At 34.3% G+C, this 27,399-nt stretch overlaps 3 protein-coding genes across 3 annotated transcripts; 2 read left to right on the top strand and 1 right to left on the bottom strand.

Annotated features, from left to right (window-relative positions):
* Nucleotides 1–4,367: 4,367 nt before the first annotated feature.
* Nucleotides 4,368–6,298, top strand: LOC141673614 (uncharacterized). Its single transcript, XM_074480368.1, has 2 exons — nt 4,368–4,968; nt 6,279–6,298. Exons 1-2 carry the CDS (start codon nt 4,368–4,370, stop codon nt 6,296–6,298), a joined length of 621 nt encoding a protein of 206 aa, XP_074336469.1.
* Nucleotides 6,299–6,524: 226 nt separating this feature from the next.
* On the bottom strand, nt 6,525–8,388 carry LOC141671740 (uncharacterized). Its single transcript, XM_074478069.1, has 2 exons — nt 8,215–8,388; nt 6,525–7,220 (listed from the first exon to the last, which is right to left on the bottom strand). Exons 1-2 carry the CDS (start codon nt 8,338–8,340, stop codon nt 6,723–6,725), a joined length of 624 nt encoding a protein of 207 aa, XP_074334170.1. The 5' UTR covers nt 8,341–8,388; the 3' UTR covers nt 6,525–6,722.
* A 3,404-nt stretch (nt 8,389–11,792) lies between these two features.
* LOC141673613 (uncharacterized) lies at nt 11,793–12,812 on the top strand. Its single transcript, XM_074480367.1, has 2 exons — nt 11,793–11,808; nt 12,445–12,812. The coding sequence occupies exons 1-2, from the start codon at nt 11,793–11,795 to the stop codon at nt 12,810–12,812; spliced, it is 384 nt and encodes a 127-aa protein (XP_074336468.1).
* The last annotated feature ends 14,587 nt before the right edge of the window (nt 12,813–27,399 follow it).

Raw genomic sequence — 27,399 nt, 5'->3', positions numbered from 1 at the left:
AAATCGGGAGCGGCACCGCGATCCAACGCGTGTGCCCCTGAATTCTCAGGAAAATCAGGAGCGGCACCGCGATCCAACGCGTGTGCCCCTGAGTTCCCAGGAAAATCGGGAGCGGCACCGCGATCATGAGAGAGCTCCTCCCCGCAGATCGCTGGATCGATATGGGCGTGGGTATGGAAACGATCGTTGGAGAAGGCCTTAATGAAGAGGAAGAGGTGGAGGCCGAGGTAGATATTTAGAGGGATACCATTGCGACAATTACCGCGGTCACCTTGATTCCCGCTGGAATAACCAAACAGATGGCTATGATTATGCGGAACATGATGATCACAGAAATGTAGGAAACTATGATCGCGGTACGGCCCGGGGCCGCGACCAAGGTGGAGAAGAGAATCAAGGGAGAAATCAAGGACGAAATCCTGAAGTAATTGTGATACCCGAAGACGCCCAAAATACGAACCAGCATCAAGCCCCCCTGGAGGGAATCAAGTGGAGGTACCTCCATTACATCCCCAAGGTCTGCAGCCTCAAATGCAGACCATCCCAGGCGTGGGAACATTCAATGTGGGAGACTTGAAAAGGCTACTTAACCACCTGGAAGGCAGGGTGACGGCCACAGCCGAAATCCCTTCCCCATTTTCGGTGGCAGTAAGAGAGGCACAGTTGCCGGCCGGATATCGCAACAGTACTAGCGATCTCCGTTTCCACGGAAACTCAGATCCGGTGGAATTCTTGGGCCGTTTTAATATAGAGATGGATGTGTACCAAGTCTCGGACTTGGCTGGATGCCGTCTCTTGGCGGCAACCTTTAGAGAAAGCGCCCAGCAGTGGTTTCAAAAGCTCGGGCCAGGAGTGATCACCTCATGGGATCAAATGAAAACTCTGTTCTTAACCAAGTTCCAAGCCGCGGTGAGATACACGCCCTCTGTGACAACTCTTGCCAATGTTTGGCAAAGAGAAAATGAAAGCTTGACATCGTACTTCAAGAGGTTCAACGTTGAGTCTACTAGCGTGAGGGGGGTATCAGACGAAGCCCTGAAAAGCTTCTTGATCGCAGGATTAAGGGTTGACTCAGACTTTTGGAAGCACTTGCAAGGGAAAGACCCGGCTACTCTGACAGACGTCTTCGCTTTGGCGGAATCTTTTAAAGTTATAGAACAATCTCTGGCAGAGATGCAACCGACTTCACAGTCAAGTCAGAGAAGCAAATGAAGGAAGAGAGATAGGTCTCCAAGCCCAAGGTACCAAAAAAGTAGTCGAAGCCCAGACCGGGTGAATACAGCAAGCACACGGAGGGGATGGAATCCTCCCTCAAACTACGATTACAGGACAAGCCGGTACACACCTCTGGTCGCATCTATCGAGCATATCTACGAAGTAAACAAGAATAAAGGGCTATTTAGAAACTTGAAGCTTTATCGTCATGGCAAAGCAAAGACAAGAAAAAATATTGTGAATACCATGAATTATGTGGACATAACACACATGAGTTCCGACATCTAAAGGATGAAATCGAAGCGCTTATCAAGGAAGGATACCTCGGAGAATGGGTAGTCAAGGAAGTAAGGAATCACAAGGATGACAGAACAAGAGAAGAGGAAAGACGAGCCCCGCGCGGGGCAAACAATGATACACTGGAGGAAAATAAATTTGTCTGGGATGGAAGTATCCGAAAAATCTCCGGAGGAGATCCCGAGATGGAATGCAGCAACGAGCCTTGAAAAAATACGCTAGGGAAGCCCGGTTCAGGCCTCTCACAGACATTCATAGGATGGAAACTCGGCCACCCAAGGTGTTTAAGGGTGAGTCCATGGATATCACCTTCAGAGAAGCAGATGCCCGATGGGTACATCATCCCCACAATGATGCCCTGGTTATTTCCATCCAAATAAGAACCAAGAACGTCCATAGAGCCTTCGTGGATAATGGAAGCTCGACAAACATCCTCTATTACAACACCTTCAAAAAGATGGGACTACCTGATCAGGATATGTCTGGGGAAGACTCGTGGGTCTATGGTTTTTCAGGAGCAGGAGTTAGAGTCATGGGGTCGATTCGGCTGCCATGTACTCTGGGGGAGAGCCCATTGTCGGTAACAAAGATGCTTGAATTTAAGGTCCTGAATCAGGAATCCTCCCACAACGTGTTATTGGGATGACCTTTTCAGCGGGAGATGAGAGTCATCACTTCAATTCATCACTTAACTATCAAATTTCCAACGCCAAATGGGGTGGGAAGTATAAAGGGTTCCCAGTATGACTCTCGGGAGTCCTACAGGCAAGCTATGAAAGGCTTTAGAAAAGACTCCCATGCCGAAGATACTCCGGACGTAGATCAGGAGAAAAGCATTGAGCAACCAACCGAGGAAATCCGAATCCACTATTATGTTGAGCAAGAAGATGAACATCCCTCTGAGTTGCCCCCGACAATGTTGTACTTGGAAGACACAATCAGAATTGAGATGTTGGAAGAAGAGGAGGCGATGGATACCATAGTCCAAGCAGATTTCCATGAGGAACGTTTAGAAGGAAGATTCAATGTCTTGCAAAGCCTCCAACGGGGTAATGCCCTTCCCCCAACAGGAGCACCCTTGCCCGCAAAACATACTGAATAAGTTGATGCCTCTACTACGTAAGGTGCACCTCTTAAAGGGGATGCACCCTCTCTACAAGACAATGAGATCTATGATTCGTCTGACTTGGATCCCCAGATACCAATGCCGGTGGAAATGATGTGGCCAGCATAGGACACGACTGAAATCTCTGTTGATGAAAAAGACCCGAGTAAGGTTTTGAGAATAGGGTCCCAGTCAGCATCAAAGTTAAAGGAAGGTCTTTCAATATTTATGTTGGCGAACCTTGATGTATTTGCATTGAGCCATTCTGATATGGTGGGAATTGATCTAGAAATAATGTGCCACCGATTGAATATCGACCCCAAGCATAAGGGGGTTCGACAAAAATGAAGGGTCGTAAGTGGAGAAAGAGATATAGCCCTGGCAGAGGAAGTAGAGAGGCTCCTAGACGTCGAACTAATTCGGGAATCTTTCTACCCAGAATGGCTAGCAGACCCGGTGTTGGTAAAAAAACCCAACGGCAAATGGAGAACGTGCATGGACTTCACCGACCTGAATAAAGTATGCCCGAAAGATAGTTTTCCCCTACCAAGAATTGATCAGTTGGTCTACGCCATGGCAGGACATGCTCTGCTTAGCTTCATGGATGCATACTCCGGGTATAACCAGATCCTTATGTATGAGCCTGACCAGGAGCACGCCTCTTTCATCACTGATAGAGGGCTCTACTGCTATATCAGAATGCCATTTGGTCTGATCAACGCCGATGCCACTTATCAAAGGTTGGTAAACAAAATGTTCAAGAAGCTGATTGGGAAAACCATGGAAGTGTATGTGGATGACATGCTCGTAAAATTGAAAAGGGCGGAATATCACATCGCTGACTTAGCTGAAATGTTCCATATTCTGAGGAAATATAGGATGAAACTAAATCCGCAGAAGTGCGTGTTCGGGGTAGAGTCGGGGAAATTCTTGGGGTTCATGGTTAACCACCGGGGGATTGAGGCAAACCCAGCAAATATAAAAGCCATGCTAGACATGAAATTTCCCACCAGCATCAAACAGGTACAGAGTCTGATAGGAAGGATCGCGGCCCTAAATCAATTTGTGTCAAAATCATCGGATAGGAGGAAAGAATTCTTCAGGGCAATCAAAGGAAGAGGGAAGGATTTTATGTGGACTCCTGACTGTGAAGAAGCTTTTCTGAAAATCAAAGAACAACTGGGAAATCCTCCTATATTGGCCAAGCCAGAAGACGGAGAAACTTTGATTCTGTACTTGGCGGTGTCTGAATATTTCGTCAGTGCCGTATTGGTAAAGGAAGAAGCAAGCCACCAGTGGCATGTATATTATGTAAGCAAAAGGTTGTTGGACGCGGAAACCAGGTATACCAACATGGAAAAACTAGTATACGCTCTTATTCTTGCGGCACGAAAGCTAAGGCCATATTTTCAGGCTCACCGAATAGAAGTTCTGAGGAGAATGTTAAAATGGGAGAATATTGTCAGGGAGAATGTTAAAATGGGCCATGGAGCTAGGGCAGTTCGATTTGGAATATTGTCCTCACACAGCAATCAAAGGACAAGCATTGGCCGATTTCGTACTTGAGTTCGATGAAAAAGTTGATGATAAGGCCATAGTGCTGGCAGAACCAACCTCGCAAGAGAGTTATCAGGATGAAAAGAAGTAGGAACTCCCCCACCCTTGGTGGACATTACATGTGGACGGGGCCGTAAACAACAACGAGTCAGGTGCCGGGATTGTCTTGATCACTCCGGAGGGGCACCGCTTGATGAGTGCTATCCATTTCAAGTTTTATGCTACCAACAATGATGCTGAGTATGAAGCTTTGATCAACGGTCTGAAATTAGCTCGGGAGGTAGGGACCGTGAATTTGATAGTTTGGAGTGATTCCGAATTAGTTGTGAACCAGGTCAATGGAGGATTCCAAGCCTGGGGACCGCGGACGAAGCTATATATGAGATGTGCAAAACGCCTACTGGAAAATTTTTCAAATGCCAGACTAGAAAGTGTTCTACGAGAAGAAAATAGTAATGTGGATGCTTTGGCCAAGATGGGTTCACAAATGGACAGCGTTCAACTTGGACAAATCCCTTTGGGAATCCTGGAAATTCCAAGTATTCCGGAGGTGGAAGTGCTTCAAATGCAAGAAATCCCACAAGAAAACTGGATGACTCCCATCCATAACTATATTCAGACAGGAGCTGTACCAGAGGACAAACTACAGGCTCGACGCCAGCGGTACCAGGCCGCAAAGTACGTCGAATATGACGGGGTACTATACAAGAGGGGATTTAACCAGCCACTGTTATATTGTGTGGACATGGAAGAGGGAAATTATATTCTGAGAGAGGTGCAAACAGGGATTTGCGGCAATCACTCGGGGGGTGGTTCCATCTAATTTATAATATAATGTTAAAGATCTTTCTTTATTTTCATCTCTTAATGATATGCTAAAATCAGGTTGTATTATAAATTTTAATTTCTGATATATTAAGTTTCCGAATCTTGTATATTTCCTATTATTCTATCGTCTAGTACATATATTTGTATAGCAGTATCAATATTTTTCTGAAAATATGCTTTTATTGTAAATTCTATTGCTCCAAAATAAATATTAGTTTATTTGCTTCTTTTTGTTTTAATTTAGAAGTTCTCTTTTTATCAAACCACCTGTTATTAAATTTATTTTTGCTTTTCCATTTATCGTATCTATGTCTATTACATTTTCATGTTTTTGAGCTATATATCTAACTTCTTTATTTCTTTCAAAATATGATGTTTTGAAAATCTTTTTTATTGTTAGTTCTTCTGTTTCACTTTGGATTTGATTATATATATCCGGTTTAAAACTTAGAGTTTGTGATGTTCCTTCTTCGTATTCATCCATTTGATAATATACATCTTGTTTTTCACTTGATTTTTCTAATGACATTTTTTCAAACTGTATTATTATCGAGTTATATTACTTGATAAAATTATTCTTTTAAGTCCTTGTATTCTTAGTTTATTATTTCTAAATGTTATTATCATATTTCCAAGTTGTTGATAACATCTTAGTATTTCATCCCTATTTTCTTTTGTTCATTCAATTTCATTTTTTCTTTCTTGCAATTTATCTACTTCTATTTCTAGTTTTTCTTGATTTTTTATTAATTCTTTTATTTTTCTATTATTTCTAGTTTTTGCATTTGGATCTATCCAATTCATTTTTTAATTTTTTGCCTTAAATCATTTATTAATTTATATTGTTCAGTTAATACATCTTTTAAGTCTTTTATTTGAATTTCTAAATTAGTTTCTTTAATAAATTTTTCTCGTTTTATTAAAAGATTTTCTTCTTATAGTCTTCTAATTGTTTCATCTCTCTCTTCCAACATTGTTTGTAACCTAGCTATAATATCTAATTTTTCATTTATTATTTGCATACTTATTTTACAACTTTCAATATGTTGATTTATATCTTTATTAAAAGTAAAGTTTTTATCTGCTATCATTTTAATACTTTCTAACTTATAATCTTCCATAAATCAAATATTTATTTATTTTATTTATATAAATATATTAACTATCTATATAGATTTTTCTTACACATTTGTTTTGTTTCTTTGTTTTCTACTATAAAATAAATTAATAGATTTGTTATTATTTTAGACTTATAACTTTTATTATTATCTCTTAGTATTTTTGCTGGAGGTCTGATTTAATTTTTATATTTTAATATTGATATTTCGTTTTTTACTATTCATATTCATAATTCAATTTTCACTATTCATCGACTACTATTCATTCAGAAATTTTGAACTTTACTACTATTTGCTATAGTAATTTAATGTTCATCTTCTCGGCCTACTTTCAAGCTCTCATACGAGATTGATTGAGAATTGTTTTCTATATGTAATAACCCTAAAGAGGGAAGACACACACATATATAAATCATAAAAATGATTTTTTAAATTTTCAACAATCCATAACAATTTATTTCTTCTACGATCCATAGCTGCAAATCATAATCATTATATTAGAACAAGAAATTGGAGCATATGAATTCCATCATTTCATGTCCACAAACTTGGTTGAACATCGATCTTAATTCACACTATTTTGCTAAATTAAATTCACATTCTTAACTATCAGCTTTTTCAACCACAGTGTCTTTAACCTTCTCCGCAGCATCCTTGGCCGCATCCAACGCTTCCCCTAGCTTCTGATTGGACACCTCCGCCGCATCCTTTGCCTTTGCCTTTGCCTCACTGGCTGCCTTTGCCACTCTATCTGCCACGGTGTCACTAGTCTCCTTCAACCTCTCAGCCAGCGAGCCTCCAGTCTCCTTTAACTTCTCAGCCGCCACAACCGCAGCATCCAAACTCTTCAGTTTCAATTCATAAGCTGTGTCGGCAGCTTTATCTGCCTCTTCTTTTGCCTTGTCAACGAAGATATCTGCATTCTTCTTGCCTGCCTCTACTGCCTCGTGAGCTTCAACTTGAAGTTTTTCATTCATTTCCTTGACCTTTTTTTTCGTGTCCTCAAAACTTACCTTTAAGTCCTCTCCTGTTTTTTGTGCAAACTCCTCAAACTGTTTGCCCATTTTACTTCCATCTTCACTGGTAGCTCCAATTCCACCCTAAAATTTAAATATTAAAGCATAAGGATGCTGCGGTAAAATATTTATCATTGTTCTATAGCTAAATAGATCATTTAGTCTACAAAATTCGAGTTTGCTACTAACATGGGCAGATCTTAAGATAGATTTTCAATACAGCAGTAACATTTTCAAGAAATATTTATAATTCTATCATATAATTTATTTTCATGCAAAAGCTTAACAAATATTATAACAGAGACTTTTTTTTTGTTTGCAAAACCAAACATACATATAATATTTTGTTTGGAAAAAGCAATTTTGTCCAAGTGACAATATTTAGAAAAAATAGTAATTTTTTCGTATATAACAGGATTGTATTAACATATGAGATTGTTCAGAATAAGTAATTCAATTATTGGGTGACCCGCAACCGTTAATTATTTTCTTATGGACCAGTTGCAACCACTAATTTTTTGCCGACAGATTTTTTACCCTTTCTGTGCTTTTAAAAATATATACGACTGTTCTTGTAGTGAAAGACGTTAAATGACTTGATAATAATGAACAACCTGAAGCAGAAGAAAAAGCTCGATCCTATATATCTCTAAATACGAACATATTTCAATATCTTAAGCTACACGATTCATGCGTGTTTGCGACAAATCTCGGTTAGCAGTCCACTCAAAAGTTCGTGTTGAACTGGTAACAAGTTCATATAGAGATACAAGAAATACAAAGATGCGGGCTGTTTATTTAGAAAAGGTTCGGATCTGCATATTTCTAATTACCTAGAAGTTGCAGGTAACTATCAGTCTGACATGCAAGGGTCATCTCTGCTCCATATTTAACCAAAGAATGTGAATTCTTAAACTTCAGCAACGGGGACAAGAGTTAAACCATTACACTAACCTTTTGTTGGCAAAGTATAAACATACTTCCATATGTTACGTTACAATTTAGAAGAATCAGGGGTATCTAAGAAATATATCTCTTAAAATGTCTAGTAAAAAGTTTTTCTAAACATAAAATATACCTTTGAGTATTTGTTACTGGAAGTGAAACTAAGAGTAGACACTTTAGGCCTGAGAGCTGGCTGAGGATGGTATGCCTTTGAGATGTTGAGAAAATCAGCTTTAGTTACACTTGAAACTACTGCCATTGTGCTTCTGTTATATGTTGTTGAAAGTGATCTCTATGTTTGTAACTTCACGTCTGTATCTCTCATTAAATACACCAATTTCTAAATCTTATCCGCATGTTTGTAATGTGTACATTTCGATTGGTGTTGCTTGCTTCCTTACAAAGGTACGGGGACAAGTTGGCGAATTAGAGCCACTCGTTTTGTTTTAAAGATATATAATATAAATATTAAAAAAGGGAAATTATCCACACATATATATATATATATATGTTTACTACAAAAAAACAAGGCTAAATTCAACAGACCTAAATTTGACCGATATGAGTTGAACTCGTAGTCAACAAGGATGTTTGACTGGCACGGCTAAATACAACCACCTGCGGTGGAATTTAGTAATAATTTCAACCGATTTTTTAAGCCGGTTGAATTTAGCCCCATCCAAAAAATGCGGGGAACTGTCCCGCCATTAAATAATTTTTCGCTCCTAAATTCAACCGCACACGGTCGAATTTAGCCTTACCCAAAAAGAAAATGGATTTGCTGAAATGGGCAGAAAATGGTGGAAAATTTTCCCGCCTGGAGCATTTTTTAGCACTTCTAAATTCAACTGCATGCTGTTGTATTATGCTATCCAACTGGATGCGGTTGTATTTATATATACGACTGCGTGCAGTCGAATTTAGTCGTCCCATTAATACGACCGTTGCCGGTTGAATTAAATACGACTGCGTGCAGTCAAAATTAGCCGTCCCATTAATACGATCGTTGTCGGTCGAATTAAGTCATAGAATTTCTGCAACCCTAGTGCAATATTCTTTCCCATAGCCGCAATCTTCAACTTTCTCCCCCATTCTCTCTTCCATTTCACAATTTACTCTCTTATCTCTTCACCATTTTGCATTCATGTGAGCATCCTTAATTATCAAGTAAGTGCAATTAGTAGTTTTAATTTATTTTTATACTTATACATTTTTTTGTTATTTGTTGATAAAAAATTAAATAATTGTTTACAAATTTTACTAATAGGATGAAAAATAGTTTAATGTTGATATTGTTTTTCACCATTTTGCATTCATGTGATCGTCGTTAATTATCAAGTAAGTGCAATTAGTAGTTTTAATTTATTGTTATACTTATGCATTTTTTTTGTTATTTGTTGATAAAAAATTAAATAATTGTTTACAAATTTTACTAATAGGATGAAAAATAGTTTAATGTTGATATTGTTTTTCACCATTTTGCATTCATGTAATCATCCTTAATTATCAAGTGCAATTAGTAGTTTTAATTTATTTTTATACTATGCATTTTTTTGTTATTTGTTGATAAAAAATTAAATAATTGTTGTTTACAAATTTTAATAATAGGATGAACAATAGTGTAATGTTGATATTGTTTTGTGGCTAACAATTACATAACATATTTAGTTGTATGTTATGAATTTATATATATATATATATATATATATATATATATATATATATATATCTCCTCGTGCCGATTTGGTCGCATTTAGCCGTTTTTTTGTAGTGGTTATTATTAACTGACGACTTGGACTCCTTTAAGCAAAGAGGATGTGATCATTGATGATCAGTAACATTTAACTTAATATTACCAATTATAATTGAATGTTAATATGGTTCTAACCGATGCTATTTCTATAAAGTTTTCTAGGCCCTAATGGTAATTGTAATATTTTTCTCTTTTCTATTTTTTTTGGCGAAAATTGTAATATTTAGACCATTTGCTAGTATAACTGCCTCCCAGCTACTTAACTAGGAAGTCCTGTCTTTACCCACCTTGACTTATTGGTCATATGAATGATGTTCTAGTTGTTTTTTAGAATGTATTATTGGGTGATTTACATTGATTAAAAGACTTATCTATTTTTCATACAAATTGAGTCAAGATTCAAGCATGCATCATAAAAGAACTTAATTAAAATAACAGATCAATACATGTTATTCCCAAAATTTCATACAAGAATTATCCACGCCGAAATCGGGTCAATTTAATGAAATTAAGGCAAAAATATTAAGATCCAATCAGAAATAGGATTTGCCCTATTTCCCAAAAAAGGAAGGGCGTACCCTCATGAAATGGCAATTAAGGCCGCCCTAAACATTAGAGCGCGCCTATATGATGTCAAGACATGAAGAGTCTTAACTTGCGTGCCCTTATAAAATGGTAATTAAGGTCACCCTAAACATTAGAGCGCGCGTAAATGATGGCAGGACAGGGAGAGTCCTAACTTCCCAAGAAGTTAGGGTGCGCCTTATGTGGTCAAGAGGCGTCCCAACCTATAAAAGGGTAAGGCACACCCAATAAGAAAGTATGATTTAGGATGGAGCTTCAACATATTATTTGAACGAATTCTTTGGATGCTTCAAAAGGTAAAAGGATTATTTAACATATCTTCTGCACATACATTATTGAATAACTCATTCATGTAATGCAACCACAGGAAAGCAGTGTCCGTGATCAGAGACCTCTATAAATATGCCTGGACGGAAGGTTTCCTCCTATAGTCAATGAGTATCAACATTGCGGATGTGGGGTGAATTATGGTGTGTGCTTTGGGAATTATGTCTTTGTAGTAAATAGGTTTCCTCGTTGGGAGACTCTGTAGTATCCACCACTTTGCACTCAAAATTTTTGGATCACTTGTCCTTCAATATGGTAGGGGTTCCTTATACTTAAGCCTATGGAGTAGATAAATAGCTGTTAGCGGAGGGTTATCCTCGGCCGGGGAGATGCCTTATCCGCAAAGTTTCGAAGGTGCAGATGAGCCTTGAGTCATTGTGGTTAGGCCTCATCGGAGGACATTCCTAAAACTAGTAGAAGATGGTTTTCATCAGGTTTTTATACTGGGCCTGGGGATGAGAAATCTAAGCCTATTAAATTTATTGTTCCCCAAGAACTAAATTGACATGATTCACTATAAATAGGGATAGAGAGGCATATTACAAAGGGTCAAAAATTTAAAGCGCAAAAGAGTCACCACTAAATCTAAGTAATCTCAGCCACCATTAAACACAACCACCACATTTCGTTCAATTGCCCAGCGAAGAACCCTGTCACAAATCTTGTTTCCGGCTATGATCTTCGAATTTTGTTACTATCGAATCCCTCGTCAACACATGTGTATAAATATAAAAGCAAATTATTGATATACTGGGGTCTAAAACCCTTCTTCAATATAGGGGAAGTCAGTTACGTGTTGTCCTTTAACATATTTTTTTTGTGTCTTGGGATAAAAAGAGGTCAAGAATTTGAGAATTATTAATATGGCATACAATGTTTTAAGGCATAAGTGAATCTTACACTAAATAGTTTAGGCTGAAAATCTAGTTTTCGATTAGCCTTTGAGATATTGAGAAATTTCATTTTCATGATATTTAAATCTACTCATGTCACTGACGCTGCTTCTACTATTTATTTTCTATTTCCTAGTTTACACTACGTCATAGATGGCATATTGCAATGGTTTAATCATGTGTGTGACAAAATTATGTTACCTTAGCAATGCTCATCTTAGCCTACCGCAACATAGTATTTTTTATGCTACCATAGCCTTTGTAATATGTTATTGTAACTTCAAAGTGTTACAAACGGTAACATGTGAAAACTTATGTTACAATAGGGTATTAATAGAAAAAAGTAACATATTATAAAAAATTAAATATATATAATTATTTGACTTGAAAATTAATCAATTTTGATAATATAATTAAATAATAATATTAATATATTAGCTAAGATTGATAAAATGATATTTTTTTTATTAAATTTTGTTAACTGTACTAATTAGTAATTGATAATTTTTATTAATAAAAAATTTGAACACTATTTAAACTTAAAAATATATTAAAAGTTAAAAATTAAAAAATAAAAGTGAGTAACAACAGTTTTTTGGTGTCTCGTTGGGCTTCAAAAATTTTAGAGAGCGGACTCAAAATTTTGGAGAAGCGGGCTCTCAGCCGCTCTATCACACTCTAAACATATCTCTCTCAGTTTTCAATCGATTCACGCCCTATCAATTTAGGGATTCACTGCAAAAGGATTCAACACAATTGGTTTGAGGCTTCACGGGTCTTCCCGCTTGCGCAATTTCTTTATCAGAAGATGAAGAAGGGGAGCTCATCAACGACGATGGCTTCGTCTACAAGAGCAACAAGCGCCCTCGCCTCGATATCATTGCCGTCACTTCTGCTCCCCCGCCAGATGCACTTGTTGAGGACACCAATCGAAAGATTCGGAGAAGAAATGCTATGTTAAACCTTAAACAAAAGTACCAAGCTGAGCTTTCTCGTTGGGAACTTTTGTCAAACACCTTGAGGGACTTGAATTTGCAAACCCAGAATGTTGAAAAGAGGTCTGAGAAGATTGATGTGGGCCAAAGGGGAGATGAGTTGTCGTTTGAGTTTTCGGTTTATAGTGGGTGTGCTCTTGTTGATGAGCTCCTTGCTCACGTAGTTTCAAGATCTTAGTTTTTTGCTAAATTTGACTTTTTTTGTGAATTTTAGGATTTTTTTTGTAGTGTATGAGATATTCTGTTTTAAATCTTGGTAATTTGAAATTTCGGGTTGTTTGTGAAATTGGGTTTTCTTGGAAATATATTAAAATTTCATTTTTCATAGATGTAATATCATCATATCTACGAATCCAATTGCTTTTGCAGCACAACTTCTCAATGGGCCTTGCAAAATGGTGTGTAGGTTAGATGCAAACTTAAATAACTGTAAGAAACTCCCGTCTAATTCATGTAGTTAAATATAAGAATGCTCAAACTACTAGGGTAGGGACAGCCTCAGTTTTTACATTGAATTTTCGTGCAACTTCCTCAGCTGCTGTTTTCTTAACATGTTCCACCACTTTCTCCACAACTGCTTCCTCCTTTGGCTTCTCCTCTTTCGTTACCTCGAATGTAGTTTCTGGCTCGGCAGTTTTCACTTCCTCGGCCTTGGGAGCCTCATCGGCTGGAGCAGAAACATCTACCAGAGATTCCTCTTTCTTTTCCTCTCCACCATCGATCTCCTGCTTTATATATGTGAAAATGAAATTAACTGATCGGTATTGTAAGGAATTAAGGTATATATAAATACGATACGTCTTTGTTTTATTAGTTATCATATTAAAATATAATGCATAAAATCTAAACTAAAGGAATAGTTAACTTAACTAATTACCTGGGGAACAGTCTCGACCACGTGCTCTTGGACAGTCTTTGCAGGATCCTCAGCCGGGACCTGAGTTTCGAGGGCCAAATCCTTAGTTTGTTAGGAGTGAATGAAGATAAAGATGAATAAAGCTTGCGATATCAGCTTTATCTCTATTCTTCCTCCTCAAGCCAGGTTCTATATATTTAGATACGCGCCCTTGTGTTTATATATGATGGACTAGATCACTGTTCGATTATATATATATGTGATTATTTATATGATGATTTTTGTGTTTTCACAATGAGTTGAGATCTAATATTGAGCATCGGCAATTATGTGTATATGTGATGATGATTATTGTGCTTATTACAACTGATGGAAATGAATTTTTTATTATGTATATATATGATTATGATTATTGTATTTACTGTGATTGATGTAGATGAATTTTTGATTATATTTATTGTGTTTTCGTGATAAAATGAAATTGAACATTGAACAACGGAGCTGAATTTTCAATTATTGTTTATATGATGATTGTTATTGTGTTTAGTGCGAGTGATGGAGATGAATTTATGATTATGTGTGTGATTAATTATATGCTGATTGTTGTGTTTTGGTGATAGAAAGAGATCTAATGTTGCTAATACAGGCGTTGAGTCTTCGATTTTCCGGAAAAGTCAAGCTGCTTCTCATCTTCGATCGCAACAGCTACCACATCAGTCATTTTCTCAAGATGTTTCATCTCAGCCTAATATGTTCTCACAAACCTCACTCAGAATCAGAACTCTCCTGATGACATTACGATTAACGATCAGGTTTGAAATCTCCGATCCTCTTGTAGCTTTCGATGATAATGTCATTAATTGATTTGAGTTTAAATAAACCTAGGTTAGTTTTGTTAAGTATGGAAGACATAAACCATATGTCTTCTGGATATGAAACATGATTCTTTTTAAACTGCAAACTACTAGTGGATATTATATATGTGTTATTTTAATTATTTGAAGATTTCGTAATATAAAAATTCAGATTCCACTTGTTACTTTATTAGTACTCACCACTTCAATCAATTCGTTGTTACTCTGCAGTTGATGGTCAGGTAAGTGCGAGAAGTGGAACCGAGATGATGATAATATCCATACTGTGAGTAATATTGTACAACCTATGCTATCTTGAAAATTATGGAGTCTGAACTTATCTTATGAAATCTGGTCTAGTATCCTAACATCAAAATTAAAAAGAAATGGCTGCAGGTACAAGCATAATAAAGTGTTTCAAATATTTGAAATGTTAGTATAACTGTTTCTATCATCATCAACTCCTTGAGGAGAGTCGGTTCCTGTAAATTTATCATGTACAACCTATTTATGATTAACCATGATTGCCTATTAACCTTATTTTGACTAGATATTAATAGTCACAATATCATACACAAAGTTGATAATCTATTTTACAAGGTTTGATGTCCTTAATGAATCTCAGAAGAAATATATGCACATACATATATTTATGTTGCTTAATCTTACCTCGAGTCACAGATGTTTAAACAAAAGTAGATAGTCGGTCAATGTTTAGTCCAAGAAGATGCTCGACTTCTAGCTGGATTCATACAGGCTGTTCATTCCAGTAATGACTTAGAATCCGCCATTCACACATGTTTAAGTATTCCTGAGGTAAATGTATAGATTGTTTAAGCATTCTCAAGTTAATCCTCCTTTGCAACAACCTTTTATGTGATTTTGTTTTTTAAATTTTTATTTACTGGGAAATAGGGACACAGATTAATGGGCGCCTACAGAAATCCTTGATAGCGGTGGATGTCATTGTAAAAGAGTGAGATGGAAAGTACATGCACCAGCAAGTATATTAGTCTGGGATTGTAATTGTTCTATCTGTTACATGAGAAAAAATACCCAACTTATTGTACATGCCGAAAGATTTGAACTTCTAGGAGACTCAACAGACTTCCTCACAACTTACACTTCAAAACTCACACAGCGCAACACACTTTCTGTAAGGTTTGTGGCATTACTTCATTCTACATTCCATTCTCCAATCCTGATGGAGTTGCGATTACCTATAGGTGTATTGATCATGGAACGGTGAAACAGGATGCTACTTTATCCTCTGAATCAGAAAATAATAATGGGCAGGAACAGATCAGAATAGCTCCTGCCTTGCTAAATTATTGTCAAACTGATTGTTAAATTTTAGTTGATATCGTCCTAGATTATAGACTATGTACCTATTTTTTGATTATGTGGAGTTGATGGTGATTGTGTGAAAATGGAAGTAGTATTTGGGGGGGGGGTTGTACCGATTTGAAGTTTGGTGGTTTAAATTTTTTTATTTTATTGACTTGAATGAAAAATAGATTTATGGCATGTTCAATTTACAAACAAATCATGTCAATTTTTTTGAGAAATATGATAGATTAGGTACTTCAATATTATAAACAAATTACTATAATATAATATAAATTATTAAAAAATTGTTACAGTGGGGAAAAAAATTGTTATAATGATTTGGTGATCCCATGTGGGGCCTATAATGGCCCTACATGTGGGGTCCCTTTTTTTTTACAAATTCTAAGTGCAAAGGTAACATGTATAGTGTGATACTATAGACATATATTAGTGTCACCTTTCAAGTCTATTATAACACAAAATTCAAGATTGCATCAGGGCAAAAGGAATGTTACTTTAGGGGTCAAAGGTTACCTTAAGGCTTTTTTTGGCTGTGGTAACATTTTTTTGGGCCTGTTATAACATTTTATTGTTGTTGCTATAGGTCATCTATGGTGTAGTGTTAATTATGATGTTTTTCTTGGGATTACTCTTGTATATAGTTGAAAAGAATTCGAATCGACCAAATTCTTAAGTCTTTATATTTAATCTCGTTAAAAATATATCAACTCAATCTTGAACTCTAATTGAGTCGAAAAATTTGTTCGCGTATCGACTTATTAAAAACAAGGTTATTTGCAAAAAATATCATTTACGACCCTAATATTGTAAAAATAAAATTTGTTAACGTATCGACGTATTAATATCTAAGTTCTAATAAAAATTGTTCCTAATTCTTCATCAGCATATCGACATATTTAAGACCATACTACTGTAAAATTTTGATTATGACGATCATTATTAAAATGAGGAAAAATGTACGGATAAAAGATTATATACGAGGCCGATAATTCAACTCTAACTCACTATGTTTATCCAATATCTATAAATGTAGCAACCTAACGTCATGTAAATTACATAAATACCCTTCTAGAGTAACGAAACTTTAACTAACTTAACCACAATCTATTTCGTCAAATACCATCCTTCAAATTTGCTCAATGGGCATGGCAATCTGTGTGCACCCACACACGTTACCTCAGTAAATTAGCAGGTTGTTGTGAGGTAGAAAAATAGAGGCCCTTTGTCACTTTGTCTCAAATGAAATGAAAATCAAACTGCATATGTGTTGCGTTCTTTCATAAAGTACTAAATTTTTATTATGTGAATAGCTGAAATATTATCATAGTACACAAAAATAAGTGCAGAAATTTTGAAATGCATCATTTTTAACATATTACACAGCCATGTAAACTTACACAAATTTGTTTCCAATGATTAGTGTTTTGCAAAAGCAGAATATCTAGCTACACTACAACAAATCTGGCCATTTACGACAGTTTTTTGAACTGAAATCGTCGTAATTGAGCCATTTACGACAGAAAAAAATCGTCGTTTTTGGTCGAGTAGTAAGTTCGTTTTTTCGTCACAAGATAAAATTGCGTCGCAAGTTAGTAAGCAGGGGCCGACATTCTCAATAAAATAATAAATCAACTTACGACGAAATATATTATCGTATGTTATGAACTTACGACGGAAAATATTGTCGTATGTTAGTTATGAAAGGAATATGTCCTAAGTCCAATCATGTATTAGGATTTAGGAATAACTTCTTGTATAATCTGTTTTGATTTCATTGATATTAATAAAAGACTTGTTTTATTTTTATTACGGGCTCTATCTATTTAAGTGTTTAAATAAGATATACCATAGTTTAGAGTAAAGCTTTTTATGGATTATGATGAGATCATAATAGTGAGACCTAAAAGATGATAACTCTAAACTTAAATAGTTCCTGGTCGTAGGATTACTAACTGGTAATTAATAATCCGCAAAGATCGGTACATACTATGCTTGCTTCATTATGAAGGATGTCTGTTCTCATAGACATTTGTGTGGTGACACTATAGCTAGTATGTAGGTGCTTATTATAGAATAAGTTCACTGAACATGACTCGCCCAGATGAACAACTGATGGAGTTCACTCACGTGTCAGCAGTTGTTCACATAGTGATAATTGTACAAGTATCCTTATACTTGAGGTCATCATAGTCATCTTGTGTACACTGAACTATGCTTTGGTTTAGTTCTTAGTCTCCAGGGACAATTATTAGGGCTCTACTGGGTATAGGAATTTGTACACGAAGATAATGTATGATCAATAAAGGATCTACCCCTTCCAGTGAAGGAAGTGAATGTTCAAGGCTGATCCACTTATGCTAGTTCAGGAATCTCTGGCCAGAGTGAATGAAATTAGAAAGGAGTCTACACATAGTAAATGGTAAGCAAGTGATTAAATTAGACAGGCTTGACACGAGATCCATGCCTTGTACTTAATCAGGACATTGTAGGGTAGAAGGAGTTTATTGTACGGTAACTATTCACTGAATAGGTTCTTGGTATTTTAAGCAGTGAATTCATATTATCCGGATAGTCGTGATATGCTGAGAAGTATCCCTCACGTTGTAGAATAAATGTGATTAATTAATTAATCATATTTAATAAATTAGAGAATTTATATAAATAATGATAAAATAGTTTTATTATTATTTATTTCTACTACTGGCTTAATATTGAACCTACAGGGTCACACCATAAAAAGAGAATGATTTAATGGTGGAGGAATTAATTAATAATGGCTAATAATTATTTATTTGTGAAATAAATAATTATTTGGCAAATTTAATAATTGATTAAATGAGATTTAATTGATTATAAATTAATTAAGAAAAGTTCTTAATATTATTAATTTAAGCATTTAATTTTTGGAAATTAAATCAAGAGAGAGAATTATTTCTAAAGTGTTTAGAAAAAGGATTAATAATTAAAAGGTGTTTTAATTATTAATGAGAATAATAAATGGGATAATAATAATAATATTTATGGGAAAATTTCAGCTGAAAAGTTTGCCTATAAATATACTATTATACACCCTATTTTTATTTAAACCCCAAAAACCCAAAAAGTTTGGAAAACCTAATTCTCTCCACCTCCTTCCTCCTCCTTAACATCGTTTTTTGGTGGATACCGGTAGAGTACTTCACACTTGAGGTGCAACTGCTAAGGATCTCTGATCGTTGTCTCCGAATTATTTTAAAGGTTAGATTCGATCCCTATGTTTTACCACGATTTATATGCTTTTATTTGGATTTTATATGTATAAAAGTGTTTTGCCATGCCCCCGCTGCGATTAAAATCCAACAAGTTACTTACGATGGAGGAATCGTCGTATGTAACAAACACCAGATTTTAAAAAAAAGCAGCAAAATGCTGCTTAATTTCATTTTACAATATCATGTTTGGAGGGAATCACATCAACATCCACAATTCTACACACACTACACCATAAAATGCCTACTGTAACACCAAAAAAACGTTGTATTAGGGGGTAAATATGTTGTGTTTACCCCATTTTTAAGCTAAGGTAACATTTTCTTAAAGATAGGTTTTTCCATGTTGCCTTAGGGGTCTAAGGTAACATCTTTGGTGCCTAAGGCAACATCATGTTTTAACTTGTTTATATGTTGCCTTAGCTTGCTAATGCAACAGAAAGAGAGATCAGTTGTAACTTATTTTTTATGTTACCTTAGAGTTTCAAAATGTTTTTAAAAAAGTGGGACACACATATAGGACCACAGTTATTACGTGGAATATAGGTCCCATTTTTTTGTATTGTAACATTTTATAAAGCTAATGTAACACTTTTCTAATAAAAAAAATGAAAATTTGTTGTTGATATTTATGCAATCCCAATAGCAAATTCATTAACCCAACGATCCATCCAATAATTCCATTTAATAAAACTGATGTACAATTAAATGTACTATATCTAATACATCCCAAACTTCTTAATCTACTAAATACAAACATTACAAGTCTAATTTACGAGAATCGTAATTAACTCAACTAATCCGGCACTATCTGCATGATGGCAAACTTTGCAGCTTTGGAGCTTCCTCTTCCTAGCTCATTTGAGACTCGCACACTAGACGTTTTATGCAAAAACAAGTACATTTAATGTAAGTGACTGAAAATGCAGTTGTCTTAGTAAAACTGATTCTCCCTTTGATAAGTTATGGCCCAATATATCATCATAAAAATGATACGAAGGATAATCATAAAACAAAACACAACACAGTTGTTACTACCTTGTTGCAGCCAAAAAACCAAGAGCTATCATCATTTCCCAACCATTGATATTGAGGCTGCCAAAAGAGAAAACATTTATTTCTTAAAATTAAATGATGATGCCAAATTATTACAGTGGAATTGTGTATAAATATATACCAGATGGAAAGGGCATCAATGGCAACCTTTGCATTCTTCATGTTCCCTGTCAAAAGAATTAGTATCGTGTTGTACCACAGTTCGAGGCTGCGAAAGAAATCACATTTCTAAAATTAACACGCAGAGTTTGTGGAATAACAAACAATGATCATGGTTTATAAATCATAATTTCTCTCTACTTTTCTAAATTAAATTCCTTCTTAATTTCGTAGTATGACCTCCAGAATGTTTACACCTATGGAATGATGTAAATATGTAATTAATACTTTAAAATAGGCAGAAAAGGTCATTCCAGTCTTCGTGCCTCTATTAACCAATATATTATTAAGCCTTTGAACTTTGAAGCATGGATATTTCAGAAGAAATTTCAAGGTAATGTGTAAATTCATTTAGGCCTTTCAGATGCTGACAGATATGGTTCCTTCATCTTTGACCATATAACAGTCCAGAAGAGGAAGGGTAGAAAGAATATGTATCAAGCAACGGCCTCCAAATGACAGTTGGTGATGTGCTCATTGTGTAGAAAGGGTATAAAAAAGGAAATGCAAAATATTAGATGTGTTTGGACATGTCAAGAAGCATAATAACACTGTGTCTGGTAATCACGTTTGTCAGCGAGCCAACCAAAGTTTAAATATAGGCAAGCTGTAAATATTGTGATGTGCACAAAAAGACATGCAAGCTCAGGAGAACAATAAACTGAAATAACAGAGCCATTTTCTCTAAGTACATTTGATACACTAAACCATGTCATACAATGCTCCGCTCATATATACTAATCCCTGAGAGAAGCTGACAGCTACATTGCTAAGTCAAGTTGAATTTGTACAAGTCAATGGATCTGTATATATCTTAAACTTTCTATACATCTGTTGCATATGCATGAGCCCAGTATTATACACTACGAAGTACATTTACATTTTAATTTCAAGACCAATAAAGACAGTACTTAATTCAACTTACAAGTGGCAAAGTTCCTTGGGAATATGGCAAAGTCTTACTAATATGGAGGTCCAATCGCTGTGTCCATTTCCATGCATTTGTGCGCCACGTTTTTCACTAACAGGTTCACTGAGAATTAAAAAATCTAGGCTTAATGTTGAACAGATAGAGCTCGTTAATGGAGATCAGGAGATTAGTTTTTCTTCCTAACCTTCTTATAGCGGAATAACAGAGGAAAACTATGTAGGAAGCCATAATGCCAGAATATAGAAGGCCTCTATTCACCTGCTTTAATCATTAGAATGTCAAAAAACATAGCAGTTTCTTGCTCAAATATTTTTCTTAAAATATCTAATAAAATATCTAGTTTCTTGAAATAAGAAGAAGAAAAAGGAATGTGAAATGCACACCTTAGAACTAATTACTTATATATCTAAGACTTATTATATCTTTTACTTTTCTGGCTGCAACGCCAATATCTTACAGGCTAGCCATATCTTCCCTTGAATTGTAACTTGTATATCATTAAATTGTTCTAGCAGGGAGCCTAAGAGGCACATGACAGGGAGCATCGGTATGAGCCTGAGTATACCTTTCAGAACAACTTTAGATACATCATGGCAATAATAAAGAGATAAAATTGCAGAAGTCCAGACCAAAAGATAGTTTTTAATCTCACTAGACAAGAAAACTGGAAATACGTCAGTATTGCAACTTCAACAACCTACATTGCATAATCCATGAGAACTCTGAAAGAAACTCCGAGACTGCAAAACTTGAAAAATGAAAGTAAAGAGTCAGTGTCCAATGTCCAGCAAAACTGACCGAATATAAAAGATTAGATAGTATTCTCTGAATATAGGTCTGTTAAAATGCATGACCATTCCAAGACATAAACCCAGTTCACGGAAAATAACATTAAATCAAAATCTAACACATTCTGTTGAGTTCAGAGATAAGGACATGTTAACTATAATGCAGATAAAGGAACTAGAACATTAGCTTAAAAAATCATATTTCATTTAAATTGTTCATAACAGAACACTTAGTCCAACACTGTTTCACACTTCAACATACTGCTATGTCGAGACATTCAATTATTCAAAGAGCGCATACTAATACTATCATTAATAATAAGGTGTACAGTAGAAGCATAAGACATGAAAACAAAAGTGAACATTAAAAAAAGACATTACTTTTTCATGCAAGATATTTAGACTAAATTGTATATCCCTAAATTGTTTTAGCGGGGAGCTTAAGAGGCACATGACAGGGAGAATTGGTATGAGCCTGAGTATACCTTTTGGAACAAATTTAGATACACCATGGCGATAATAAAGAGATAAAACTACAGAAGTTCAGACCAAAAGATAGTTTTTAATCTCCCCGAGTTTCTGCATACATATTTTTCAAACATATCTAGTGAGAACAAGTCATACCGTAGATATTAAGAAATTGAACTTGATGAATTATGATTAACAAACCTTGTAACCTTTTGGTGCAGAAGTAAATGCGCAAACAGTAAGGTAACCATTAGTTAAAGGGTGTTTGAAATGGGCATATTTTCTTATCAACTTTCTAGAAAAGAATTTAGTTTATGAAATAAATTCACTCGTGATATCACCAAAAAAAGGCACAAAAGCTCCAAAAATACCAAAAATCAGAATCAAAATACCTAAAATTTAAACTCCAAAGCTCCAATTCTACCAAAGAAGACCCGAAGTCAAAGACATAGAAATTAGTTGAAGGCCCTAATTTAAACTAAAAAATTGAAACCCCATTTCTAAGAAGCCCTAATTTGAAGTTTTCAAATTAGGCACGACCGTAGCTTTGAATCAATTAATTTGTAGACCCATTGATCTAATTATGTAGTCGGTGTTAATAACATAGAGCGAGAGAGTGAAAATTGGGACTGAGAAATCGGGGTTGGGAGAGAGACAACGGGGTTGGACAGAGACAGAGACGGGTCATAGATTATGGTAAGATAATGGTAGGGGGAAAGAGTGGTAGAGAGAGTAGCGACATAGTACAGAGAGAGAGAGTGCCGAGAGAGATGGGTAACGAGAGAGTATGTGTTGAGAGAGAATGAGAGGCGGACTGAAAGAGAAGTATAACGAGGGAGATGTCAAATTTTTCAATTTGTCTAAAAAAAATTGGGCGGCTTTTTGCCCAAAATTTCCCTCTCTCTGCAAATTACTTGGGCCCATAATTTGGATATATATTCAGGCCCAAACTGCAACAATTATGTAATAATTAATATTCAAATATTTATACAATTTTTATATATTTTAATATATTATATAAATTCGTATATTACATTTTTATATTTTTTTAATTTTTTTATAAAAATATCGTGTATCATATATCTCTTATATTAAATTTGTATTAGTATATCGGCTTAGAATCTTGAAAAATGAGTTAAAATTAATATTTAATCTTAAAAATATTATAATTATGTTTTAATACTCTAAGGTGACACTTTGACAAATATGTTTCAAGCTACAAAACTTTCTACCTAATGCAACATTAGGTTTTTGGCTAAGGTAACATAAAAACCACAATGTTAGATTAGCTCATGAGTATCATATCTAGGGTAACATATTAGGTAACATTCTATAATGAGGGCGTTGCGATAGGACTTATATGGTGCAGTGACAATATCATCTGCAACTTACGTAACACAAATATATAAAATATATAAATAGAATATCGACACAAACAGCTTCAATGGCTGAAATAATCTGATAATAATGTTATAATACACTACAACAATCTCTTTTTTCACCTATGTAATCCATCAAACACCTTGTGTTCGCTAACAGTGCTAATGAAATTTGCATCCTTTATAATACTACTATTGCCGCTACTACATACACATCCAAATCTGCATCTGCCTATACATACAACCATATAAACACATCAAACAAAGAAAGATAGATGAAGAGAAACATAGAGAAATTTAGTTACAATTAACAAAATAGATAATATTAGAATTAGGACAAAAAAACCACCACCAAACCCACCATTTCCTCCATAACAACCGGGCAAAACAACAGCAATCGGAGCTTAATCCTTCCTAAGAACAATACCAGAACATCACTTATACCGAGAGAAGCCAACAAGAGGGCCACAAACCTGATTCATCAGTTACGTTTAGAGCCCGGCGATTTGTACGAACTCGACCATGTTTGAGAGGATGTAATACATGGTTTGGAGATCAGAGTGAAATTTTTTTGTTATATTTCTGGAGACGCGAGGTTGATGTAGTGTTTGGAGATGTGAGTGAAGAGAAAGAGATGAATTGCAGCGACAACAAATGAAAAATGAAATGTTAGACTGAACTCATGGGCAGCTTTTCTTATTTTCATTCTTTTTGGGCCTTGGGCCTGGGGTTTAATCCATCTTTTCCTTTCACCCAACCACATTTTTATATAATTTTTTCTTTTTCACATTTATGGTTTTCTTTAAATATGTCCATTTTTGTTTGTTGTAAAAGAAATTTGAATTTTTTTTATTACATATAATATTTTTCTATAAGAACTTAAATTTTCCTAAACTTTATTTTAAGAATTTATTATTTCAATAAAAATTTGAATTGTGATTTTGGTAAATTTTATCATTAATTTCACCAATATGAGTAGGCATTATAATTTAGGATTAAGTTTACATATACCTTATTTTTTAAAATAATGAAGGTATAACGATTACAAATTTTTGAAATTTTGCATATAACATTTATTTTTAACCAATTTAACATATGTACTGTTAGATCATTCAATATATATTCAAAATAAGTGGAACATTATGGGGTTAGGATCCCAACCGCTTAATTCTTCTTAAAGTGGTAAAGATTTAAATATTTAAAATAGTTGATTTTTTCTGTATACTCTTCATTTTTTTACAATATTTACATCACGGTTGGATTACTTTAAAAGATATTTTAAAAATTATAAATTTTAACCATAATCCAAGGTTAGATATATATTAGTGATATAACCAAAGTTACATATCAAATTAATTTTTTTTGGCTTGCCATTTTAACAGTCAAACTTCAGTTTAATTAGTACAGCTAACTACTGTTTAATCATGCAGTGGTGTTTCGTTTATTTAAAAAATGTTTTTCATCGATCCAACCGTATGGATATCAATAAATATATATATTAGTGATATAACCAAAATATCATATCAAAATAATTTTATTTCGTTTTTCATTTTAACAGTCAAACATCAGTTTGACTAGTACAACTAATTATTGTTTAAGCCTGAATTGGTGTTTCAATTATTTTAAAAATATTTTTCGACAATCCAACCGTATGGATGTCAATAGATATATATATATTAATGATATAACCAAAATTTTATGTTAAAATTATTTTATCTGGTTTTCCATTTTAACAGTCAAGCATCAGTTTGACTAGTACAGCTAAAAAGTGTTTAATCCTTAATTTTGTTCCGATTATTTTAAAAATATTTCTTAACGATCCAACCGTATGGATGTCAATAGATATATATATTAGTGATATAACCAAAATTTTATATCAAAATTATTTTATCTGGTTTTCCATTTTAGCAGTCAAGCATCAGTTTGACTAGTACAGCTAACTACTGTTTAAGCGTGAATTGGTGTTTCAATTATTTTAAAAATATTTTTAGACCATCCAACTGTATGGATGTCAATAGATATATATATTAGTGATATAACCAAAATTTTATATCAAAATTATTTTATCTGGTTTGCCATTTTAACAATCAAGCATCAGTTTCACTAGTACGGTTAACTACTGTTTAAGCCTGAATTGGGGTTTCAATTATTTTAAAAATATTTTTTGACGATCCAACCGTATGGATGTTAATAGATATATATATTAGTGATATAACCAAAATTTTATATCAAAATTATTTTATCTGGTTTGCCATTTTAACAGTCAAGCATCAGTTTGATTAGTACGGTTAACAACTGTTTAAGCCTGAATTGATGTTTCAATTATTTTAAAAATATTTTTCGACGATCCAACCGTATGGATGTCAATAGATATATATATTAGTAATATAACCAAAATTTTATATCAAAATTATTTTATCTGCTTTACCATTTTAACATTCAAGCATCAGTTTGACTAGTACAGCTAAAAAGTGTTTAATCCTGAATTTTTGTTCCAATTATTTTAAAAATATTTCTTAGCGATCCAACCGTATGGATGTCAATAGATATATATTAGTGATATAACCAAAATTTTATATCAAAAATATTTTATCTAGTTTGCCATTTTAACAGTCAAACATCAATTTGACTAGTAGAGCTAACAATTGTTTAAGCCTGAATTGGTGTTTCGATTATTTTAAAAATATTTTTCGACGATCCAACCGTATGGATGTCAGTAGATATATATATTAGTGATATAACCAAAATTTTATATCAAAATTATTTTATCTGGTTTGCCATTTTAACAATCAAGCATCAGTTTCACTAGTACGGTTAACTACTATTTAAGCCTGAATTGTTGTTTCAATTATTTTAAAAATATTTTTCGACCATCCAACCGTATGGATGTTAATAGATATATATTAGTGATATAACCAAAATTTTATATCAAAATTATTTTATCTGGTTTGCCATTTTAACAGTCAAGCATCAGTTTGATTAGTACGGTTAACAACTGTTTAAGCATGAATTGGTGTTTCAATTATTTTAAAAATATTTTTCGACGATCCAACCGTATGGATGTCAATAGATATATATATTAGTAATATAACCAAAATTTAATATCAAAATTATTTTATCTGCTTTGCCATTTTAACATTCAAGCATCAGTTTGACTACTACAGCTAAAAAGTGTTTAATCCTGAATTTTTGTTCCAATTATTTTAAAAATATTTCTTAGCGATCCAACCGTATGGATGTCAATAGATATATATTAGTGATATAACCAAAATTTTATATCAAAAATATTTTATCTAGTTTGCCATTTTAACAGTCAAACATCAATTTGACTAGTACAGCTAACTATTGTTTAAGCCTGAATTGGTGTTTCGATTATTTTAAAAATATTTTTCGACGATCCAACCGTATGGATGTCAGTAGATATATATATTAGTGATATAACCAAAATTTTATATCAAAATTATTTTATCTGGTTTGCCATTTTAACAATCAAGCATCAGTTTCACTAGTACGGTTAACTACTATTTAAGCCTGAATTGGTGTTTCAATTATTTTAAAAATATTTTTCGACCATCCAACCGTATGGATGTTAATAGATATATATTAGTGATATAACCAAAATTTTATATCAAAATTATTTTATCTGGTTTGTCATTTTAACAGTCAAGCATCAGTT

The sequence above is a fragment of the Apium graveolens genome, chromosome 7 (assembly GCF_009905375.1).
Source record: "Apium graveolens cultivar Ventura chromosome 7, ASM990537v1, whole genome shotgun sequence".
Classification (NCBI taxonomy): Eukaryota; Viridiplantae; Streptophyta; class Magnoliopsida; order Apiales; family Apiaceae; genus Apium; species Apium graveolens.
This window is presented reverse-complemented; position numbering and strand designations above follow the sequence as displayed.